General features: G+C 41.5%; 1 protein-coding gene and 1 non-coding gene across 3 annotated transcripts; both read left to right on the plus strand.

Moving 5' to 3' along the window:
* Positions 1 to 1,720: 1,720 nt before the first annotated feature.
* Positions 1,721 to 19,636, plus strand: LOC105490187 (solute carrier family 46 member 3). 2 transcript variants are annotated; one of them, XM_011755582.2, is made up of 6 exons: positions 1,721 to 2,169; positions 2,642 to 2,854; positions 6,965 to 7,835; positions 9,655 to 9,738; positions 15,567 to 15,723; positions 18,085 to 19,636. In XM_011755582.2, the coding sequence occupies exons 2-6, from the start codon at positions 2,666 to 2,668 to the stop codon at positions 18,164 to 18,166; spliced, it is 1,383 nt and encodes a 460-aa protein (XP_011753884.2). In that variant the 5' UTR covers positions 1,721 to 2,169; positions 2,642 to 2,665; the 3' UTR covers positions 18,167 to 19,636. The 2 variants fall into 2 exon arrangements, with proteins under 2 accessions (XP_011753884.2, XP_011753883.2); XM_011755581.2 differs by having other exon boundaries at positions 1,721 to 2,854.
* LOC112428102 (U6 spliceosomal RNA) lies at positions 15,860 to 15,965 on the plus strand. The gene has a single exon (XR_003019997.2). It is a non-coding gene; the product is annotated as a U6 spliceosomal RNA (small nuclear RNA).
* Positions 19,637 to 19,689: the final 53 nt, after the last annotated feature.

The raw sequence follows: 19,689 nt of genomic DNA on the forward strand, positions 1-19,689 counted from the left end.
CTGTGGTCAGGAGTTCAAGATCATCCTGGTCAACATGGTGAAACCCTGCCTCTACTAAAAATACAAAAATTAGCCGGGCATGGTGGCGCACACCTGTAACCCCAGCTACTCAGGAGGCCGAGGCAGGATAATTGCTTGAACCCGGAAGGCGGAGGTTGCAGTGAGCCAAGATCCTGTCACTGCACTCCGGCCTGGGAGACAGAGCGAGACTCCACCTCAAAAAAAAAAAAAAAAAAAGGACATCTTCTAAGTGCCATTTAAAATAATCTAGTTCTTAGCACAAAGTACTGCAATTTAAAATATTATGTCGTCCTTGCAAACTATATCTTACTCGTGTTTGTATATCTTCTTTCCAATATTCATGCTCCATTGTTTGAAACTCATAACAAGTGCTTCATAAATGCTGATTTGAAGAAGCTGAGAAGTAAGATTAAGTGGCAGGTCCAAGGCTACCAGCTACTAAGTAGCAATTAGGACTCAAACCAAAGACGTTTAACTCTACATTCAGTGACATAACTGTCATTTAAGGAGTGCTGAGGAAGAGAAAGCAGCTCTGACATCCAGGTGCTGGGACTATCAGCTGGGCCTTGGTGTTGCTAAGAACTTTTCTGGACCATGGTGTTCTGTCGAATGAAGACAATTTCACAGAACACCAAAGTCAGACAAGAGCATTCTGTAACCATGATCAAAACAAAAACAAGACCACGTCGTAATTTTGTCTGAACACGGACAAAATTTAGGCATTGTCTAAACCACAAAAATGACAAATATGTGTGACTGCTGCTTCTTTATCATTCATGGCTTTAGCCTCTGTCTAGTCTTGACTCCTTCTAAATAAGACTTATTAAGATACCCAATCATAGAATTACTGCCACTTCCTGACAGCAACCAATCCAGAGTAAGGCCTTGCTTTCTTGAACTCTTCCCAAAATCACAGAACACAAGCCCATAGTAAAATCTAACACCTTCTTACTGAGATGCCCCCACGGTTCCTCACGCATGCATTCCTCCTGGCTTCAAGAAGTAATAGCTCAATTCTTTCACTACAAGCGTGTTCTTGGTGGGTGTATTGGAGAGCACTGACAGCTCCTCCTACGTCCAGGGGTTATGTTGTGTATACATGCTGAGTGTTTAATTAGACAACCCTGTAAGACTGTTATTATCCTCACGTGGCAGATAAAGACATGGAGGTTCATGAAAATTTAACGATTTGCCCAAGTCCCCCTCCCCAGGAAGAGCCAGCGACCACATTCCAACCCTCCACTAACTCTGCATTGAACACTCTCTTTCCTATGCCCTCCACCGGCGCCCCTTCCCCTCTTCTGCTGGCACCTGCCCGCCCGACCGGGATCCTGCTGGGGGCTACAGCCCAAACATGTTACTTTTGCAACAGTTATTTTATGTGTTTATATGAGAAACGCTATTCGGATTCAGAAACGCTTTGCAACTCCAGAGCCGCTGAGCCTGCGGCGCGGCCCAGCACCCAACAGCGGTGCTGAGTGGCTGCTCCGCCGCGCGGGATCCACTCCGGACCTCCGAGGGTGGGTGCACGATCCACTAGCCACTCTCCGGGGGAGAGTGACGTCGGGGTGGACCAATCGCCGCTGGGGCACCGGCTGCTGGGCCCAATCGCAGGAGACCCGGGTAGAACAGTGACAGCGCCGCGGCAGCCGACCCCGCCTCCTGGGCGGACAGCGAACCCTATGCTCAGCGGGCTGCGGCCGAGTCACCGCCGAGCGCTGGCCGGGCCGCGGACCGACCGACAGAGGCACCGATCGGCCAACTGTCCACCGCGCAGAAGGAGCGGCCGCCCCGTGCCCCGCCGCGCCGCGCTGAGGCCAAGTCCGCAGAGCCGCGAGGAAGCCGAGGGCTGCGCGGGGAACCGTGCAGGTGTCACTTGGGACGCGGAAGTGTGCTTGCCGTGGTTTGCTTTACAATACGCTTGAGACTCCCCGACTGGGTAATTTGGTCGAGTTCGACGGGAAAGTCCCCTCCCCACCCCAGCGCCGGCCGCGCAGCCCGAGGTTACTGTCCCCGGCGCGTCCTCCGTTGCCCCAGTCCAGAGGCTGCCCTTGAACCCGGGCGCGCGCGAGCGCAGGGCATCCGAGGCGACAGTCCCGGGCACGGCCCGACCTGAGCCCAGCCTGGCAGGAAGACTGTAATCGTGGGGTGAGTTAAAAATAAGGCCCTTCTGATTGGGAGCTGCTTTTTAAAACGCCCCCTCCCTGTCCGTTGTTAACACGCAGCAAAATAACAATAACAGTTGTGCAACTGTGTCTTCCCAAAAGGAACCTCATTGTTGAACTTATGAAAAATCGGTTGGCAGTATACAGTGTGGGAACTGTACTGTGATCATTGGCTAACCAAGATGGTGACAATTTATTATTTCAAAGACTCAAAGGCGGCTGGAGTCCTACAATGTCGTAATCATAAAAATGGAAAGCACGGCAACCTCAGGTTGCTACAGAGTACTCTACTCCAAAGTAAAAGTTATTCTCTGAGAAAGTGCTTACTGCCTTTTCTGTTCTCTAGTTTGCTTGTTTAAACATTTACTCCACGAAATTGCTCAAACTTCCCCATCTTTGAATATCTAGCCTCTGGGATGAGACAGATGATCTTTCTCCGTTTTCACTTTTTATAGAATACAGCTACCTACCCAGGCAATATGAAGATTTTATTTGTAGAACCTGCCATTTTCCTTAGTGCATTTGCTATGACTTTGACCAGTCCGCTGACAACGCAATATGTTTATCGGAGAATATGGGAAGAAACTGGCAACTACACGTTTTCATCTGATAGCAATATTTCTGAGTGTGAAAAAAACAAAAGCAGTCCAATTTTTGCATTCCAGGAGGTAAGAAATTACAATATCCATAGTATTTTTAAAAAAGGGAATGTGTACGGGGCTTTTGAGTCAGAGGACCCTGAACTCATCATCCATTGCTCTCTCTAGGGCAGCCATCAAAGTCCTAATTCCCAAACCTAATGGCCTTTACTGGGACCTCACCCCATTTGAAGTTTCCTGACACCTTTCAAATCTGCCTCTTCTTAAAACACCCTCCTCCTCTGCGACACTAGCCCTTCTCCTTTCTCTCGGAAAATGTCACCACAGTGTCATCTCCTCTGTGGCTGTCTCCTTCCTTTGTCCAAAAAAAAAAAAAAAAGTCTGAAAATTGGGGCAGGGCAGGTTGGAATGGGCTACTTGGTGGACGGGGTGGCTGATGTTTCTCTCTCTCCCTTGCTCTCTTCTTCCCCAATCCTTTTACTGTTTCTGCATGTCCCAGTTTTCAGGGACTCGAGAAAGTGGCGCATCACTGAAGATTGTGGGCCAGTGTCTGTCATAGGGTGGGGTGAAGGAGCGTTTATTGTTTGGTGGTGGTGTCCTGTCAAATCAGCCTTGGCTGTCACGTGTTAAGGAGCAGCTGTGTGAGGACATCTGGAGTGCAGAGTACCCCCCCCTCCACCCCCCCGTTTAGCCAGATATTAAGGAGGCTTTCTTCTTCCCTCTCCAGCCACCTCCCCAATTTTTTGTGTGTAAAACAGGATGCACTTCACCATTCTCCTGGTCCCTCGGGCAGTTTTTGACAAAAGTCTATCATTTCAAAATGCAAAGAGATAGTATCCAGGTTTGGAAATTTTTTTTTTTTTTTCTACAATGCCTCAAAAACAAATCACAGCTGTAAACTCTAAACTCTTCTTCTTGGGGCTATTTTGTGATTGTAAAGGAGTGGTGCTGCCTTCCCAGTGAAAGATAATGAGTTAAAAGGAATTGAGTCACCTCCTGCTGGCTCTGAGAGTCCCTGTGACCGGGAGAAGAGCCTGAGAAGGAGGAAATGGCAAATCGCCCAAGAGGCAAGGTTCTAGCACTTCCCGAGGTGTCAGGTGGAACCTTGCTGGGGTGAGGCTAGGCAGTTTGGCACAACCCGTAATCTTACTCATTTCTGCATTCCCATGGGAAATGTTTTCTTGGAAGTGATTGTTTCTGAACAGCCTGGAAGACATCAAGGTTCTGGCATAGAACGCATTATCCTGTGGTGACAAGGATAGGGAAAATGGCTCTGCACCTGAGAAGCCCAGAGTCTCTCTAGGTTGAGAAAAACACACATAAACAGAATAGAGTTTAACAAATCCTCTTAGTTTCAAAATTGGGGTCCTACGTAGGGATGCTCTTCAGATTTCGGCTTTGGAGACGTTTGTTAGATACGTACTTGAATCCCATCCTGGAACCTGTCACACAGTTTTTTAACCTTGACTGGACGTTGGAATCACCTGAAGTGTTTTTTGTTTATTATGTATTTATGCATGTATGGTACTTTTTGAGACAGGGTCTCATTCTGCTGCCCACGCTGGAGTGGAGTGGTGTGGTGATAGCTCTCTGCAACTTTGAACTCTAGGCTCAAGTGATCCTCTCACCTCAGCCTCCTGAGTAGCTGGGACTACAGGCCCTTGCCACTATACTCAGCTAATTTTTAATTTTAATTTTTTTTTTTTGTAGAGACAGGGTCTTGCTCTGTTTCCCAGGCTGGCTTTAAACTCCTGGCCTCAAGTGAGCCTCCTGCCTGGGCCTCTCAAAGTGTTGGGATTACAGGCGTGAGCCACCGTGCCCGGCATTATTTTATTTTTTTAACTGACAAATAATCATTGTACATATTCATGGCGCATACAGTGGTGTTTTGATACATACAATGTATAGTGATCAGATCAGGCTAATTAGCATATCCATCAGCTCAAACATCTCTCATTTCTTTGTGTTGGGAACATTCAGTATCCTCCGTCTTGCTCTTTGAAACTATATAATGTATTACTGTTAACTGCAGTCACCCTGTGGTGCTACAGAACACTGAAACTTACTCCTCCTATCTAGCTTAATTTTGTATCCTTTAACAAATCTCTCCTTATAGGCTCTTCAACTTCTGTATTTGATTCTATCCTTTCTTTCAGCTGACCGCTAGGAGCAGGCCCCCTGGTTGCAGTGGGAGGGACCAGGGAGGAGAGGACTAGAATGTCTGGGGAAGTCCGCGGCTCTTGCCGTCTTGGAATGAGGGAAGACAGGCCTTGGTCCAGCCAGCTTGGTGGCTTCTGCAACCTTACAGGTGGCAAGTGTTGGCCCACCTCCAGCCTGGCCCAGCTGCCGAGCGCCCTCTATTGCCCAGAGCAGTGGTCTCATGTCAACGATTTTTGCCAAATTTTCAAATTGACTTTTTCATTTATTGTTTCTTGATTGGATTAATATTCAAGAGAAACTACTACTCTGGATCCCTTCCCTTAAAGTTGGTGCTCTTAGACCTCCGGGAACCAGAAACCACCCCTAGCCTCACCCTGCCACTCACGCTGGAGTGCCACCCATGCTGGAGTGCCACCCACGCTGGAGTGCCACCCACGCTGGAGTGCCACCCACGCCTACGCTCCGTTTGCTCCTTAGGACAAAGGAACATGTTTGTTTCCCAGGAGGCACCACCATTGCCTTCAGTGATTCATTCAATGACTAAAAAAGGTTTAAATCTGTTTTTTAAATCAGCTTAGCATTTCCCAGTATACAAATGGCACACACTTTTTATATTGACTTTGGAAAATACAGAGAAATGGCAAGCAAAAAATGTTTTAAGATCATGCAAAATTCCTTCCATCAAATAACTAGTGTAATGATTGACACATCTTCCAATCTGTGTGTGTATGTCATCTGTCATTGTCATTTTGGTCCTTGGAAGTTGAGTTTATCTTACTCCTCAGGTCATGACATACTACCACCTTTATTTACTTTTTATTTTTTTTTATTTGAGATGGAGTCTCACTCTGTCACCCAGGCTGCAGTGCAATGGCACAATCTCAGCTCACTGCAACCTCTGCCTCCCGGGTTCAAGCAATTCTTCTGCCTCAGCCTCCCAAATAGCTGAGACTACAGGCACAAGCCACCACGCCTGGCTAATTTTTGTATTTTCAATAGAAACGGGGTTTTGCCATGTTGGCCAGGCTGGTCTCAAACTCCCGACCTCAAATGATCCACCCACCTCAGCCTCCCAAAGTGCTGGGATTACAGGCGTGAACCACCGTGCCTGGCCTTTTTTTTTTTTTTTTTTTAAGTTTATTTTTAGAGACAGGGTCTCACTATGTTGCCCAGGCTGGTCTCAAATTCCTGGGCACAAGCGAAGCTCCCACCTCGGCCTCCCACAGTGCTGGGATTATAAGCGTAAGCCGCCACACTCAGCCATGGCATGCTACCATCTGTAGACAATGTAAGGCTCCTCTTTCAATTTTATCTTATTCTAAATGTTCTTTTATTTAGTAAATAAGGAATATGTTTCTCATTAATCTATCTGTGAAGACATAGGTTTAAAAAAAAAGAGGAACAGCCAAGCTCTCCCTAAATAAAGGCTAATTATTTTATTTTATTTTATTTTTTGGTAGAGATAAGAGTTTTACCATGTTGGCCAAGCTGGTCTCAAACTCCTGACCTCAAGTGATCCTCCTGCCTCGGCCTCCCAAAATATGAGGATTACAGGCATGAGCCACCACGCCCGGTCAAAATCTGAAGCTTTTTGATCACCACATTTTACCAGAAGTGTAAAATTCCACACACAAGTACTCAATGGCAACTGTTTTATGCACAAATTGTTTAAAGTATTGTATAAAATTACCTTCAGGCTATATGTATGAGGTACATATGAAACATAAATGAATTTTGTGTTTAAATGTGAGTCCCATCCACAAGGTATCTCATTATATCCCAAAGTCTGAAAAAATCCAAAATCCAAAACACTTCTGGTGTCAAGCATTTCAGATAAGGGATGCTCAGTCTGTATTGCTTTGTAAACTGGATGAAAATGTAAGCTGTATTAGTCCTGCCCATGCACTAGAGATTCCTCATCCATAACCTATTGGCCACAGGGCAAAAAGCATGCACCATGATACTTGTATGCACATTGTGTAAACTACTGTAAACACATTTCTTTTTATTTCTTTGCAGGAAGTTCAGAAAAAAGTGTCACGTTTTAATCTGCAGATGGACATAAGTGGATTAATTCCTGGTCTGCTGTCTACATTCATACTTCTGTCTATTAGTGATCACTACGGGCGAAAATTCCCTATGATTTTGTCTTCCGTTGGTGCTCTTGCAACCAGCGTTTGGCTCTGTTTGCTTTGCTATTTCGCCTTTCCATTCCAGCTTTTGATTGCATCTACCTTCGTTGGTGCATTTTGTGGCAATTATACCACATTTTGGGGAGCCTGCTTTGCTTATATAGTTGATCAGTGTAAAGAACACAAACAAAAAACAATTCGAATAGCTATCATTGACTTTCTAGTTGGACTTGTTACTGGACTGACAGGACTGTTATCTGGCTATTTTATTAGAGGGCTAGGTTTTGGGTGGTCGTTTCTAATTATTGCTGTTTCTCTTGCTGTTAATTTGATCTATATTTTATTTTTTCTTGGTGATCCAGTGAAAGAGTTTTCATCTCAGACTGTTACTATGTCATGTAGTGAAGGCTTCAGAAACCTATTTTACCGAACTTACATGCTTTTTAAAAATGCTTCCAGTAAGAGACGATTTTTACTCTGTTTGTTACTTTTTACAATGATCACTTATTTTTTTGTGGTAATTGGCATTGGCCCAATTTTTATCCTTTATGAATTGGATTCACCACTCTGCTGGAATGAAGTTTTCATAGGTTATGGATCAGCTTTGAACAGTGCCTCTTTTTTGACTAGTTTCCTAGGAATATGGCTTTTTTCTTATTGTATGGAAGATATTCATATGGCCTTCATTGGGATTTTTACCACGATGACAGGAATGGCTATGACCGCGTTCGCCAAGACAACACTGATGATGTTTTTAGGTGAGTTCCAAGTGTAGCTTTAGAACTATGTATTTGATATTCATATAAAATGAATATTGTCTACTGGGGGAAAAACTTTAATATAAAGCCCTCTATTTAAGCCATTCTAGTTCAATTAAAGGGCAATAGCTAGTTTGCCAGGAGTCAATAAGCTGAAAGCCAAATTTGCTTTTAAAAATTTAATTCATGGAATAGCCGCATTTCCCAAATTTGTATATTTGCCACGAAATTGTTTTCAGGAACGTTCTTGTTATGAGTCAGTTCTTCCACATAGCTTTCATTAAAGTGAACATTTCTTAAAACGCTACTAAGAAGACTACGTTCCATAAAAATATTGAGGACAATGATATAAAGTATACTAAAAATACTTACAAGACAAAAAACTATGTCAATTTAATATATTCAAGAAGAAATTTTTTAAAGGCAGGTTTTGCAAATTGACCTTTCAGCAAATTGGCCATTTCATAAATTGATTTTTGATGAATTGCTGGTTGGCAAATTAGCCTGCTTCCTTAACTACCTACCTCATAACGGTTTTTGCAGGATTCGAATGAGATACTGCATTGGAAAAGGCTATGGAACTATCAAATGAGACTCTGGGAAAGGTCCAGTTTACTCTTTTCTCTAATAAAGGTGTTAACCCCTTATTATCTTGCAGGGAAGCAGTGTGACCAAACAGAATTGGGCCCAACTTCCATCTATAGTCCTAGATGGTCTTGGACAAGTTACTGAACTACTCTCAGCCCTAATTTTCTCATCTGTAAAATGGGCATGGTACTACCTAATTTAGAGGATTACAGTGAATATTAGGTAGTTGTCAAGCACTCGCTTAGCACAATCCCTACCATTCAATAATGGCCAGTTTTTCTCCCTGTCTCCCTAAGAGCTGCCAAGGCCAAGTAAGTTAACCTATGTGAAAACGCTTTGAGAACGGTAAAGTGATCTGCTAATGTCATATTTTACTATTTTATGATGTAATTAAAACTACTGACTATTAAGGGTCATAACTGAAGACCAGAGGTAATTTGTGTTTATGAAGTTATTCTGCCACAAAGATGAACAGGCAGGATGATAAAGAACCAGTTTACCAATAAATGAATCAATATAATAAAGGCATGCTAACACTAAGAGTGCCAAGTCTGAAAAAAGCACACACAAAAACGAATTCGCAGTCACAATTTGCTAAATAAGAGGTTAATACATAATTAGGAAAATAAGCAGACCAGCCTTTTTTTTTTTTGAGACGGAGTCTCACTCTGTCGCTAGGCTAGAGTGCAGTGGTGTGATCTGGGCTCACTGCAACCTCTGCCTCCCAGGTTCAAGCGATCCTCCTGCCTCAGCCTCCCAAGTAGCTGGGATTACAGACATGTGCCACCAGGCCTGGCTAATTTGGTATTTTTAGTAGAGACAGGGTTTCTCCATGTTAGTGAGGCTGGTCTCGAATTCCTGAACTCAGGTGATCCAACTGCTGTGGCCTCCCAAAGTGCTGGGATTACAGGCATGAGCCACGGAGCCCGGCCAGCAGATCAGTCTTAATCGGCAGATGATATAAATAGATCTAGACCTAAAAACGACCTGATCTCTTGTTCTTCGTACTGGAATAGGAATTCTCGAGTAAATTAACCTTAAACTGACCTGTCCATAGTCTACTTTAGTTCATCAGACAGAGTTCTACAATTCATTCATTCCATTTTTAGATACAATGAGTTAGGATGCCTGTAGAAAAGGAAATATTTAGGCAGCGTGAAAGTGTTTCCTGTTCTAAATTGACCGTTAGCTTTCAGAATACGCCAGTGATGTTGAACCGTTTCTCTCACAGCCAGGGTGCCGTTCCTTTTCACTGTTGTGCCATTCTCTGTTCTCCGGTCCATGTTGTCAAAAGTGGTTCATTCGACTGAACAAGGTGAGTTTAATTTGCTTAAGAAATATGAATCTACCATCTTTACAAACTCAAATCTGTGTACAACAATGTTTAATGCTTCAGAATATTCTACAGCCCTTTTTATGCACAGATCTCCTTTTGAATAAAGTGGTAAGCTCTGTGAGGAAAAGGCTTACATTCTTGTAAGGGAGCCCCTACCTAGGGCCTTGTACTTCAGAGAGCTCACCGGGCTCCGGGCCATGCCCCACCCTAAGAAGAAAGGAGACCTCAGCGCCAGGTGGGAGATGCCCTCTGGGAGCTCACCACATCTCCTTCCTTCTGGACTGAACTCTGCCCACCTGGATTCCTGCAATTCCCAGCCCAGAACATGTCCAGTAAGGGCCTAGATGATCCTCTTCCTCAGCCACCTTCTCCTGAGGGTGGACGGTGCCCAGTGTGCTCACCTGTAGACCAACGAAGGAGCCAAGGGGCGACTCCTTATAGAGGGTCTGGCTGGACCTTGGAATCGCAGGATGGGGGTGCTCTACACCCACATGTAAATGACCCTTTCTGAGTAGGGTGGTGCAAAGGGTAGAGCAGAATGGGGGTGGGCTCCAGCTGGGCACCAAAGGCTGAGGGCCAGTTCAGCCTGGGCCACCCTGTTCCTACATGGAACTCTGAAAACGTCTGAGAAGCCTCCGTGTGTGCTGGTCTTCTAGATCATTCATTACAAAGGGATATTTTTCACAGTACGAAGGCATAATATATTTTAGTTAACAGTTTGTTAGCCAGATTTCAAATAACTTTAAAATCCTTAGAATATAATATAGAGGCCTCTAATCATGTTCTTACACTGGCCCCTACAAATGTCACAGCTGGGCCTGACTCAGAATCCTGGCAGAAAACGTGGTCCCACTCAGCTGGTTCAATCGAGCGACTTTCATGAAGGCCATTATAGAGAGTGGGCAATGTCAGGGCAGCCAGAGAGATGCCCCAGATAGGAAGCAGAGAAGAAACACCGTACCCCTTCCCCTGTTTCACCCTTTTAACCAAGTGCAGCAGGAACTCAGGCCAGCACGAAAGTCCAAGCCATACAGTCTGTGGGGTCAGCCTCCCAAGCACAGAGCAGGGCACACAAAGTCAGACAGTTGAAGGGGTGGGCAGAGAATAACCAGGATGCAGCAAAGACAAAAATTAAATGTTCAGTGAGAACTAGTTACTAGTTAGATATCAGGCATATGGGGTTGTCCTCCTTCCCTTTTGTATCATATGAATCTTATTAGACATTGGCACTTTCTTTAATGTCATATCTTAGCCCAGTGCTATGAATGTACTTATTTGATTTATGAATAATTCATAATTATGTTACTGTATTTTTACCCGTTTAGTCAACACTGGAGAAGACTACATAATTCAATAAATTAAAAATATGCTTTCTTTCTTTCTTTTTTTTTTTTTTTTTTGAGACAGTTTTGCTCTTGTTGTCCAGGCTGAGGTGCAATGGTGCGAACTCAGCTCACTGCAACCTCCACCTCCTGGGTTCAAGAAATTCTCCTGCCTCAGCCTCCTGAGTAGCTGGGATTACAGGTTCCTGCCACCAGGCTTGACTAATTTTTGTGTTTTTAGTAGAGACGGCGTTTCACCATGTTGGCCAGGCTGGTCTTGAACTCCTGACCTCAGGTTATCGTCCCGCCTTAGCCTCCCAAAGTGCTGGGATTACAGGCATGAGCCACCGTGCCTGGCCTCTTATTTTACACTCATAAGATGAAGCTTTATATTCACGCATTTGTTTATAGATGATGTGATGATGATTACTTTGAAAACCACTAAAGAATGGAAAAATTTATATAAACTATGTAAAAATCTATCTGCTTCTTTGGATTATGCAATAGTTTCTTAGATATGACACCAAAAGCACAACAACAAAGGAAAACATTGATAGATTAGACTTCATCCAAAAATTTTACTCAAAGTTTGTCCTTTGAAAAGTTTTTATGTTTCAAAGGACAACATCAAGAAAGTGAGGCCAGGAGCAGTGGCTCACACCTGTAATCCCAGCAGTTTGGAAGGGCAAGGTGGGCGCATCACCTGAGGTCAGGAGTTCGAGACCAGTCTTACCAACATGGTGAAACCCCTTCTCTACTAAAAATACAGAAAGGAAAGGAAAGGAAAGGAGAGGGGAGGGGAGGGGAGGAAGGAGAGAAAGGGCAACCGACAACCCACAGAATAGGAGAAGATATTTGCAAATTGTATTTGTCTGATCAGGAACTTGTATGCAGCATATTTAAGAACCCTTAAAATTCAACAACAAAAAGACAGCTCAGTTTAAAAATGGGCAAAGGATTTGAACAGAAGATATACAAATGACCGATAAGCACATGAAAATGCTGGATATCTTTAGCCATCAGAGAAATGCAAAGCAAAACCACAGAGTGAGACCCACTGGGGTGGCCAAAATAAAATAGGCCATAGCAAGTGTTGATGAGGATGTGGAGAAATTGGAGCCCTCAAACACGGCGAGTGGGAACATAAAATGGTGCAGCAGCTGTGCAAAGCAGTTTGGCAGTTCCTCAGAAAGTTAGTTGCCTTATGATTCAGCAATCCCTCCCCTACTTACATACCATGAGAAGTGAAAGCATATGTCCACACAAAATCTTGTTCATGGCAGCATTATTCATAATAGCCAAAAAGTGAAACCTATGCAAATGTTCATGAACTGACAAATGGATAAACAAAATGTGGTTTATCCATCCAGCAAACTGCTCTTCTGCAATAAAAAGAAATATTATTCTGTTACATGCCGTAACGTGGATGAACTATGAAATGATTATGCAAAATTTAAGAAGCCAGTCACAAAGGGCCACATATTGTCATTTAAATATGATTCTGTTTACGTGAAATGTGCAGAATAGGCAAATCCATAGAGACAGAAATTCGATTAGGGCTTGACTGGGGCTGGGGAAGGGGAGTGACTACTTATGGGTACACAGTTTATTTTGGGGCTGATGAAAATGTTCCACAGATAGTGGTGATGGTTGCACAACTCTGTAACATACTAAGAACCACTGAATTGCAGACTTTAAATGGGTGAGTTTTGTGGGATGTTAATTATATCTCAATAAAGCTGTTGGGGAAAAAAATTTACCTGCTTTGATTTAGAGCTAAAATAGAGCTGTCAAGATGTATAGTTTATTTTTGTTTATATTTGGTTTAGTTTATGAAGGCTTTTAAAAAGTCATCTCCGCCAGGTGCAGTGGCTCACACCTATAATCCCAGCACTTTGGGAGGCCGAGGTGGGAGGATCACTTGAGGCCAGGAGTTCAAGAGCAGCGTGGGCAACAGAGGGAGACTCTATCTCTATGAAAAATAAAAATAAAAATAAAAAAGTCATATCATACTGTTAAATACAGTAATATTTTAAAATGTTTACATTTTGGCGTTTCTTATTCTGAATTCCGGTAACTATGAATTGTGACTTCATTATTCTGGGATACTTATTTTGTTCTTAACTGCAAACTAAACAATCTTTTGGATGATGCCAACATTTCTATAACTAAATGTATTATTCTTCTTCATTATTATTTAAAGTGGACATTTTTGTGAAAGTATTAGGCACTTTGAATAATGAGAGGAGTGGGGAAATACTGCCGAAGTTTTCAGGAGCCTCTCGTTATTTCTATTATCTTAAATAAGAAAGGTAAGAAAATGGAATTCCAGTAATTATTTTGAAATCTCTACGCTCTGCACCACTGTGAACTCATAGCTGAAGCTGCCTTGGACTATTTTACCTGGGCATCACCCATATACTCCTTGTGATTATAAATTGGGATACAGTAAAACAGACTTGATTTTTGAAGTCTATTCCATTAAAAAAAAACCAAACAATTTAGAAGATGAACTCAGTTGGACTTATCCTTTAATCCTGTTTTATCTCTGGCAACTATTAAACAAGTTGAACTGCTCAGAGAAGTTGGGCAATAAGCTAAAGCTACTTCATAATAGTATGGTTCCATCAGAACAGATGGTGCAGAGTCTGACCTATTTCCCATCAAGAATAGATTAAAACCCTTATATAATAGAACTAGTGCTGTGCAGTCTGTTTTCCATAGCACTATTCCTGGCTGCAGCAGGAGATCAGAAATAAAAGAAAATAATGTAGTTAGACAAGTAGAAGAGCATCCTTCCAATTAAACGGACTTAATGTATTATCATAAATCATGGAGGCAGTAAGTCTGCATGCTACTTGATGACTGGTAAATGGGATCCTGAATTAAGCTTTTATTCATTCATTTGACAAATATTTATTAAATGCCTGCCATGCACCAGGACAGCTGAGCCCTAGGGATACAGCTGTGAGCAAGGCAGATCGACAAAGCTTTCATTTTAGTTAAAAGAAGACACATAAGTGATCACATGATATTTCACAGAGATAGATGTATGTTTTATGAAGGTATGTCCTATCACTCAGTGAATAATTTGAAGCAATATATGAGAATATGTACAATAAAATGAAAAAGTTTAAATAGATAAAAATCAATACACGGTCTAAAAGATCAAGACCATGGGGAAAATTAGAATATAGACAAACCATATCTAATTTTGAAAGATAACCCTCAAGCTTGGCCTTTTCCTTCCTATCAGTCCAAGCAAACACAGTTATTTACATGATGTGTATTGTCAATAAGAAAAATGCATTGCAGTTTATCATGGAAAAGTAAACTTGGCAAAGTGGGGAATAAGCACAGTGGCTTGTTGACAAAATCTGCAGAAAGCAGAAGATACATATATAGGAACTGAGACCAAGAAAGCCAGATCAAGCTGACTGAAAGTGGTCATGAAATTTTATATCTGATGATGAGCAATTTGACAAAGAGGAAGAAAAGCACATGAAGATGGTCAGGCTGTCTTTGGAGGTTTCACTCTTCAGTTGACATGGTCTTGGATTCCAGATGAAACTAAACCTAGGTAGAATACTGTCTGTTTCTGATTGTGAGCTTGTACTGACCATGCAGACTTCATGAACAATGCTGAGTGGCCTACCCTTGACCAGCTTTGGTGTATAGCAAGTATGACCGTGGCAGAATCCCCATTCTTCATCTTGTAAGGCACCTTAGGGCAGAGGCAGTTGCAAGCAATAAGGTGGAAACATATGTTCTCAAGAATCACTTAACATTAAACTGTGGCATAAACCTTCAGTAGAGCACAGGATGGTTAATTTGATGAGTCAAACATGCAGAATCTAGTGGTGATGGAATTTTTTGGTCACATTGAAGAGAGGGATAAAATTCCAATTGCAGAATGTATGATAAGAATCTCCTCTCTTTGCCTGCAGCTGTCACTTTTGCCAGACTGAGGAGCAGATAAGGTTTTCTTTACCTTTCAAAAGGCTCTTGCAGGAAGCATTGCTTGTTAGGAGCCATCCTGCGCTTTCAGGCATCACAGATTAGCATGGGGACGGAGGGTGGGAGACAGCATCCTGAAGAGCTGGGGTAGGTGTGGCTTTGCCTGGGGCTGTGGCAGAGAGGCAAAGACCTGCAGTGGCAGAGACCTGCAGTTTTCAAAAGAGTCAGCTGCATTGTCTGACTCATTGTCTTTTTAGCTTTGCCCTGTGGACACTGGAACTCAGCTATCTGGAGTTTTCAACATCTCTCCCATCAGGTCCAAGGAGAACCTTTGCCTTAGTTTCCTCAGCTGCAGAATGGGCTGCTGACTTCCTAGGGACTTTGAGGGAATAACGTGCATTTCATTCACCAAGCAGTGCCCTCATGTTTACTGTTTTCAATGAATAGCAGTTGTCTTCGTTAGTTTGTGTTTGTTGTTTTGTAATTCTGCCTTTTCTTTTTCTCCCTCTATACCCCTACCCCAAACAGGTACCCTGTTTGCTTGTATTGCTTTCTTAGAAACACTTGGAGGAGTCACTGCAGTTTCTACTTTTAATGGAATTTACTCAGTCACTGTTGCTTGGTACCCCGGCTTCACTTTCCTGCTGTCTGCTGGTCTGTTACTACTTCCAGCCATCAGTCTATGGTATGTCATTATTTTTAGTCATTTTGTCAAAGGGTATATGGATTAAGTGAATCCCCTAACCTCACCAGTAAAATTACATAGATCTGTTGAAATTTTGCCTCAGAATGTGCTTTTCTCAAGAACTTTTAGACATGAAGTGCTCGCTTCAGCAGCATGTATACAAAAGTGGAATGATACAGTGAAGATTAGCATGCTCCCCGTGCAAGGATGACATGAAAATTCATGAAGTGTTTCATATTTTAATAAAATAAAATTTTTTAATTAAAAAAAAGAGAGCCGGTCATGGTGGTGTATGCCTGAAGTCCCAGCTACTCAGGAGACTGAGGCGGGAAGATCATTTTGAGCCCAGGTGTTTGAGACCAGCCTGGACAACATAGCAAGACCCCCATGTCATTAAGATAAATAAAAATATGTGAAAGCATCTGTCAACAATTTTGGGAGACTTAGGAAGAAAAAGAGAGTGACATGCATAAAGAACTCAAAGAAAGACTGTGTTCGTTATAACTCCCCGCCTTTAAACCATTGATTAAATTAGCATCTAAGATTAGAGATGTATACCTTAAACTATGATTTCCCAGAGTACAGTATCCCCTGATGGTCAAATATTGCTGTAATTAGATTGACTTTCACGTGGATTCTTGTATAAATGACAAAAGCAGATAGGATGTGCTGACTATTGAGTTCTCTTTCCAGAGTTGGCTTGTTTAATGACTTTGTCTGGTTTTAATGACTTGTTTAAACTTCTGTTTAAATGTTTTTAAATTTAAATATTCAAATTAAAGAAGCACAAAATTCCATTTATGAATAGTACATATAATGGATAGATCAGAAGCATAAATATAAGAGCAATATTTATGCCTTCTTTTTGCTTTCTATTTAACAAAAAATGTGAGCTGGCAAGATGAATGATGGCTGAAATGTCCAAGCAAATTTATTTGACACATTAATGAAGAGCTCATTAATCTGTTTCTGCTGAGCTCTGTGCATTTCATGTGACTGATAGCATAGCACAGTGATGGGAATCAAGGCAGTGGAGACACAAGAAGCCAGGCCTTCTCTGCTTTCTCCTAAGCACTTTGGGGTAAGGCTCTGAGTTAGGGAGGAAAGTACCTATAAGCACAGGTGTTAAGCATCCTGCCAAGATGGCAGACTCCGGAACGGGCCGGCTCATGTCTTACTCATAGTAGGAGCTCAGTACTTACTGTTTCTACTGAATTCTGATACCTAGATCTGTGTCAGACAGAGAACAACAGTATTTGCAGTTCCTCTAATTTTGATGAAAAGTTATTTATACTAGTTATCTTTTTTAAAAAGAGACTATTCATCTATTGAATTAACAAAATTACCAGTACATACTGCGCTGGTGAGCACATAAGACAACTGATCTTACACACTGTTGATAATAGTGCTATTCAGCTGTATCATAAAGCAATTCATGAACGTATCAAAAGCTCTTTTTTCAAAGTTCATAGTGATTGATCCAGCAATTCCTTTTAGAAACATACTCTAAAGAAATCTTCAGTAATGTTGTCAAAAATTGATATGTAAAAATGTTAATTACAGCAAAAAAATTTTAAATGACCAAACTGTCAAACAGTGGGAGAATGTTTAAGTAAATGATGGTACAGCCATTTCATGAAAAATAACTAATAAGAATTGTAGCAGGCACCGTGGCTCATGCCTGTAACCCCAGCACTTTGGGAGGTTGAGACAGGAGGACTGCTTGAGGCCAGGAGTTCAAGACCAATCTGGGCAACATAGTGAGACTCCCATCTTTACCAAAAAAAAAAGATTTTTTTAAAAAGTAGGAAAATAAAATTTAAATTAAAGAAGAGAATTGCATACATGGTGAGTAGAATAATAGGTAATTCTAATTTTAGTCTTCATATATTTATAAATTCTGCTATAACTAATAGATAAAAGGCAGTTGTCCTTTTAATAATAAGGTAAATGTAGATGGGCTTCTGAGATTTTTTTTTAACCCTACACTGCTCAATATTTTAAAAATCAAAATTACATGCTGTCTTGCCTCCAAAGTTTCTGGGCTTCAGTTACAGCGATCGAACAGGAACTTCCTTAATAGCTTTAGTTATAACTAGTTTATGTGGACTACACAGAGTTAACAATGGGACAGATGGGATATCTTAGGGGTCTAGAAGATTTTAAAAAATCATGTAGTTTTTAAATTATTTTAAGAATACCACGCATGAATCAGCTGGATTCAAAATGCCAGGATACTCCTCCTAATAATCTGCATAATTTATTAAAAGCTATATAACTGGGAAAAAATGTTGGAAAACAGATTACTTATTTATGTATTGTCTTAATCTCAACTCTAAAATGTCTTGTTTCGTTTTATAGTGTTGTCAAGTGTATCAGCTGGAATGAGGGAAGCTATGAACTTCTTATACAGGAAGAATCCAGTGAAGACAATAGAAGTTAATTCAATAGAAGTTAATTCAATCCAGTTAATTCAATAGAAGAATCCAGTGAAGAATGCTTCAGACAGATAACTGTGAATCTATGAATGCACATATCACATACTGTGACTTCTGAAGACTGTAAATGAATTCCACAATCAGTGCTTCACTGAGAACCCATTTGATGTATCTTTTCTCCTAAACTGGACAGTCAGAGAGACAGCTCCTGGCTTTAGCTTCTTGCGGTACCACACACTTTGAGCACTTTGTGCGTATCATGCAATGTACTTGCAATACACAGAACAAATCTCAAATACGCCTCACTTTTGGACACAGAAGAGAAACATTAAAACTTAAGGGTGCAAGGTGGGATCAAGAAACTTGATCAGGTCAAAAGCAATAATCTCCCTGACATATTCCAGGCTCTTACACTGAGACCAAAGAGAAATCTTTACCTTAGTTTCTTCATCAGCAGAATGGGTTTCTGGCCTCTCTCAGGGATTTTTGAAGGCATAATGAAAATTATGATGAATCATTCATTGGTAGGAAAATAATGATGTAAGTTTCACATACGTGTAATTTTACCTATACTTCGTAATGCTTCGTTTGATAGAGCCTGTTAAGCTGCTATTGATAGTCAGAGCTTATATACTGACTTCTGAAGACTGTACACGAATTCCACAATCAGTGCTTCACTGATACAAAATCCTTAAAAGGGAGGCACTTTAAAGAATATGTATTTTTCACTTTTCTTAATATGTTTCATCAGTGACAGGCATGATAATGTTTCTAATGTAATGGGTAATTGGGAAAAATAGATTAGAAATAAAATTGCTCTAAAGAAGTTAAAAAACTGAATGAACAGCTAATAGTGGTATAAAAAACTGAATGAACAGTAATGTTTGGAGCCAACATGTTGTCCCTTGTGTTAGTAAAAGGATATTCACATTCCATGATCCCTGGCTGAGTTCCACCTCTAGTCTTTCTTACCCAGCTGTTGTCTATCCTTGTTCAATTAGAAATACTGATAAGAGAATTTTTAGAATACAGATCTTGTACTCCTTAAATTTGAATCCGTCAGCATTGTCACTCATAGGAAAATGATCAAACAAGCAAGCCAGTCATGATTTGACCCCTTTCCATCTCATTTCTGACTGCCTTACACTCATCCTGAGGTCCACCTTGGTCTCTCAAAACACCATGTGCTCTCATGCCCCCATGTGTTTTCACACACTGTTCCATTTGCTCTTCCTCCCACATTACACTGAAACTTTCAAGCCTCAGCCAAAACATTGCTTCTTCTGCATAGCAGCCTTCTTGACATCCCTTCTTACTCCCCAGTCCCTACAGGGCTTCCGTAGCTCTTTGTGCGTACTTCAATCCCAGCATTTTCCATCAACTTGTAATTGTTTCTGCTACCTGACAATCATCGCCTTGAGTACTGGGACAACCTTTGATTACTCATATCTTCAATAAATGTTTGTTGAACTAAACTAAATGACTACAAAATTTTATTTTTACTTGTAAAAATCATTTAAATCTATAT

The sequence above is a fragment of the Macaca nemestrina genome, chromosome 16 (assembly GCF_043159975.1).
Source record: "Macaca nemestrina isolate mMacNem1 chromosome 16, mMacNem.hap1, whole genome shotgun sequence".
Classification (NCBI taxonomy): Eukaryota; Metazoa; Chordata; class Mammalia; order Primates; family Cercopithecidae; genus Macaca; species Macaca nemestrina.

Excerpts from the sequence above, each read along its gene's own strand:
- LOC105490187 (XM_011755581.2), top strand. The coding sequence starts at position 2,666 with ATGAAGATTTTATTTGTAGAACCTGCCATTTTCCTTAGTGCATTTGCT. Across the intron at positions 9,739-15,566 it reads GGTTCATTCGACTGAACAAG|GTACCCTGTTTGCTTGTATT; the intron begins GTGAGTTTAATT and ends TACCCCAAACAG. Across the intron at positions 15,724-18,084 it reads CTTCCAGCCATCAGTCTATG|TGTTGTCAAGTGTATCAGCT; the intron begins GTATGTCATTAT and ends TTCGTTTTATAG.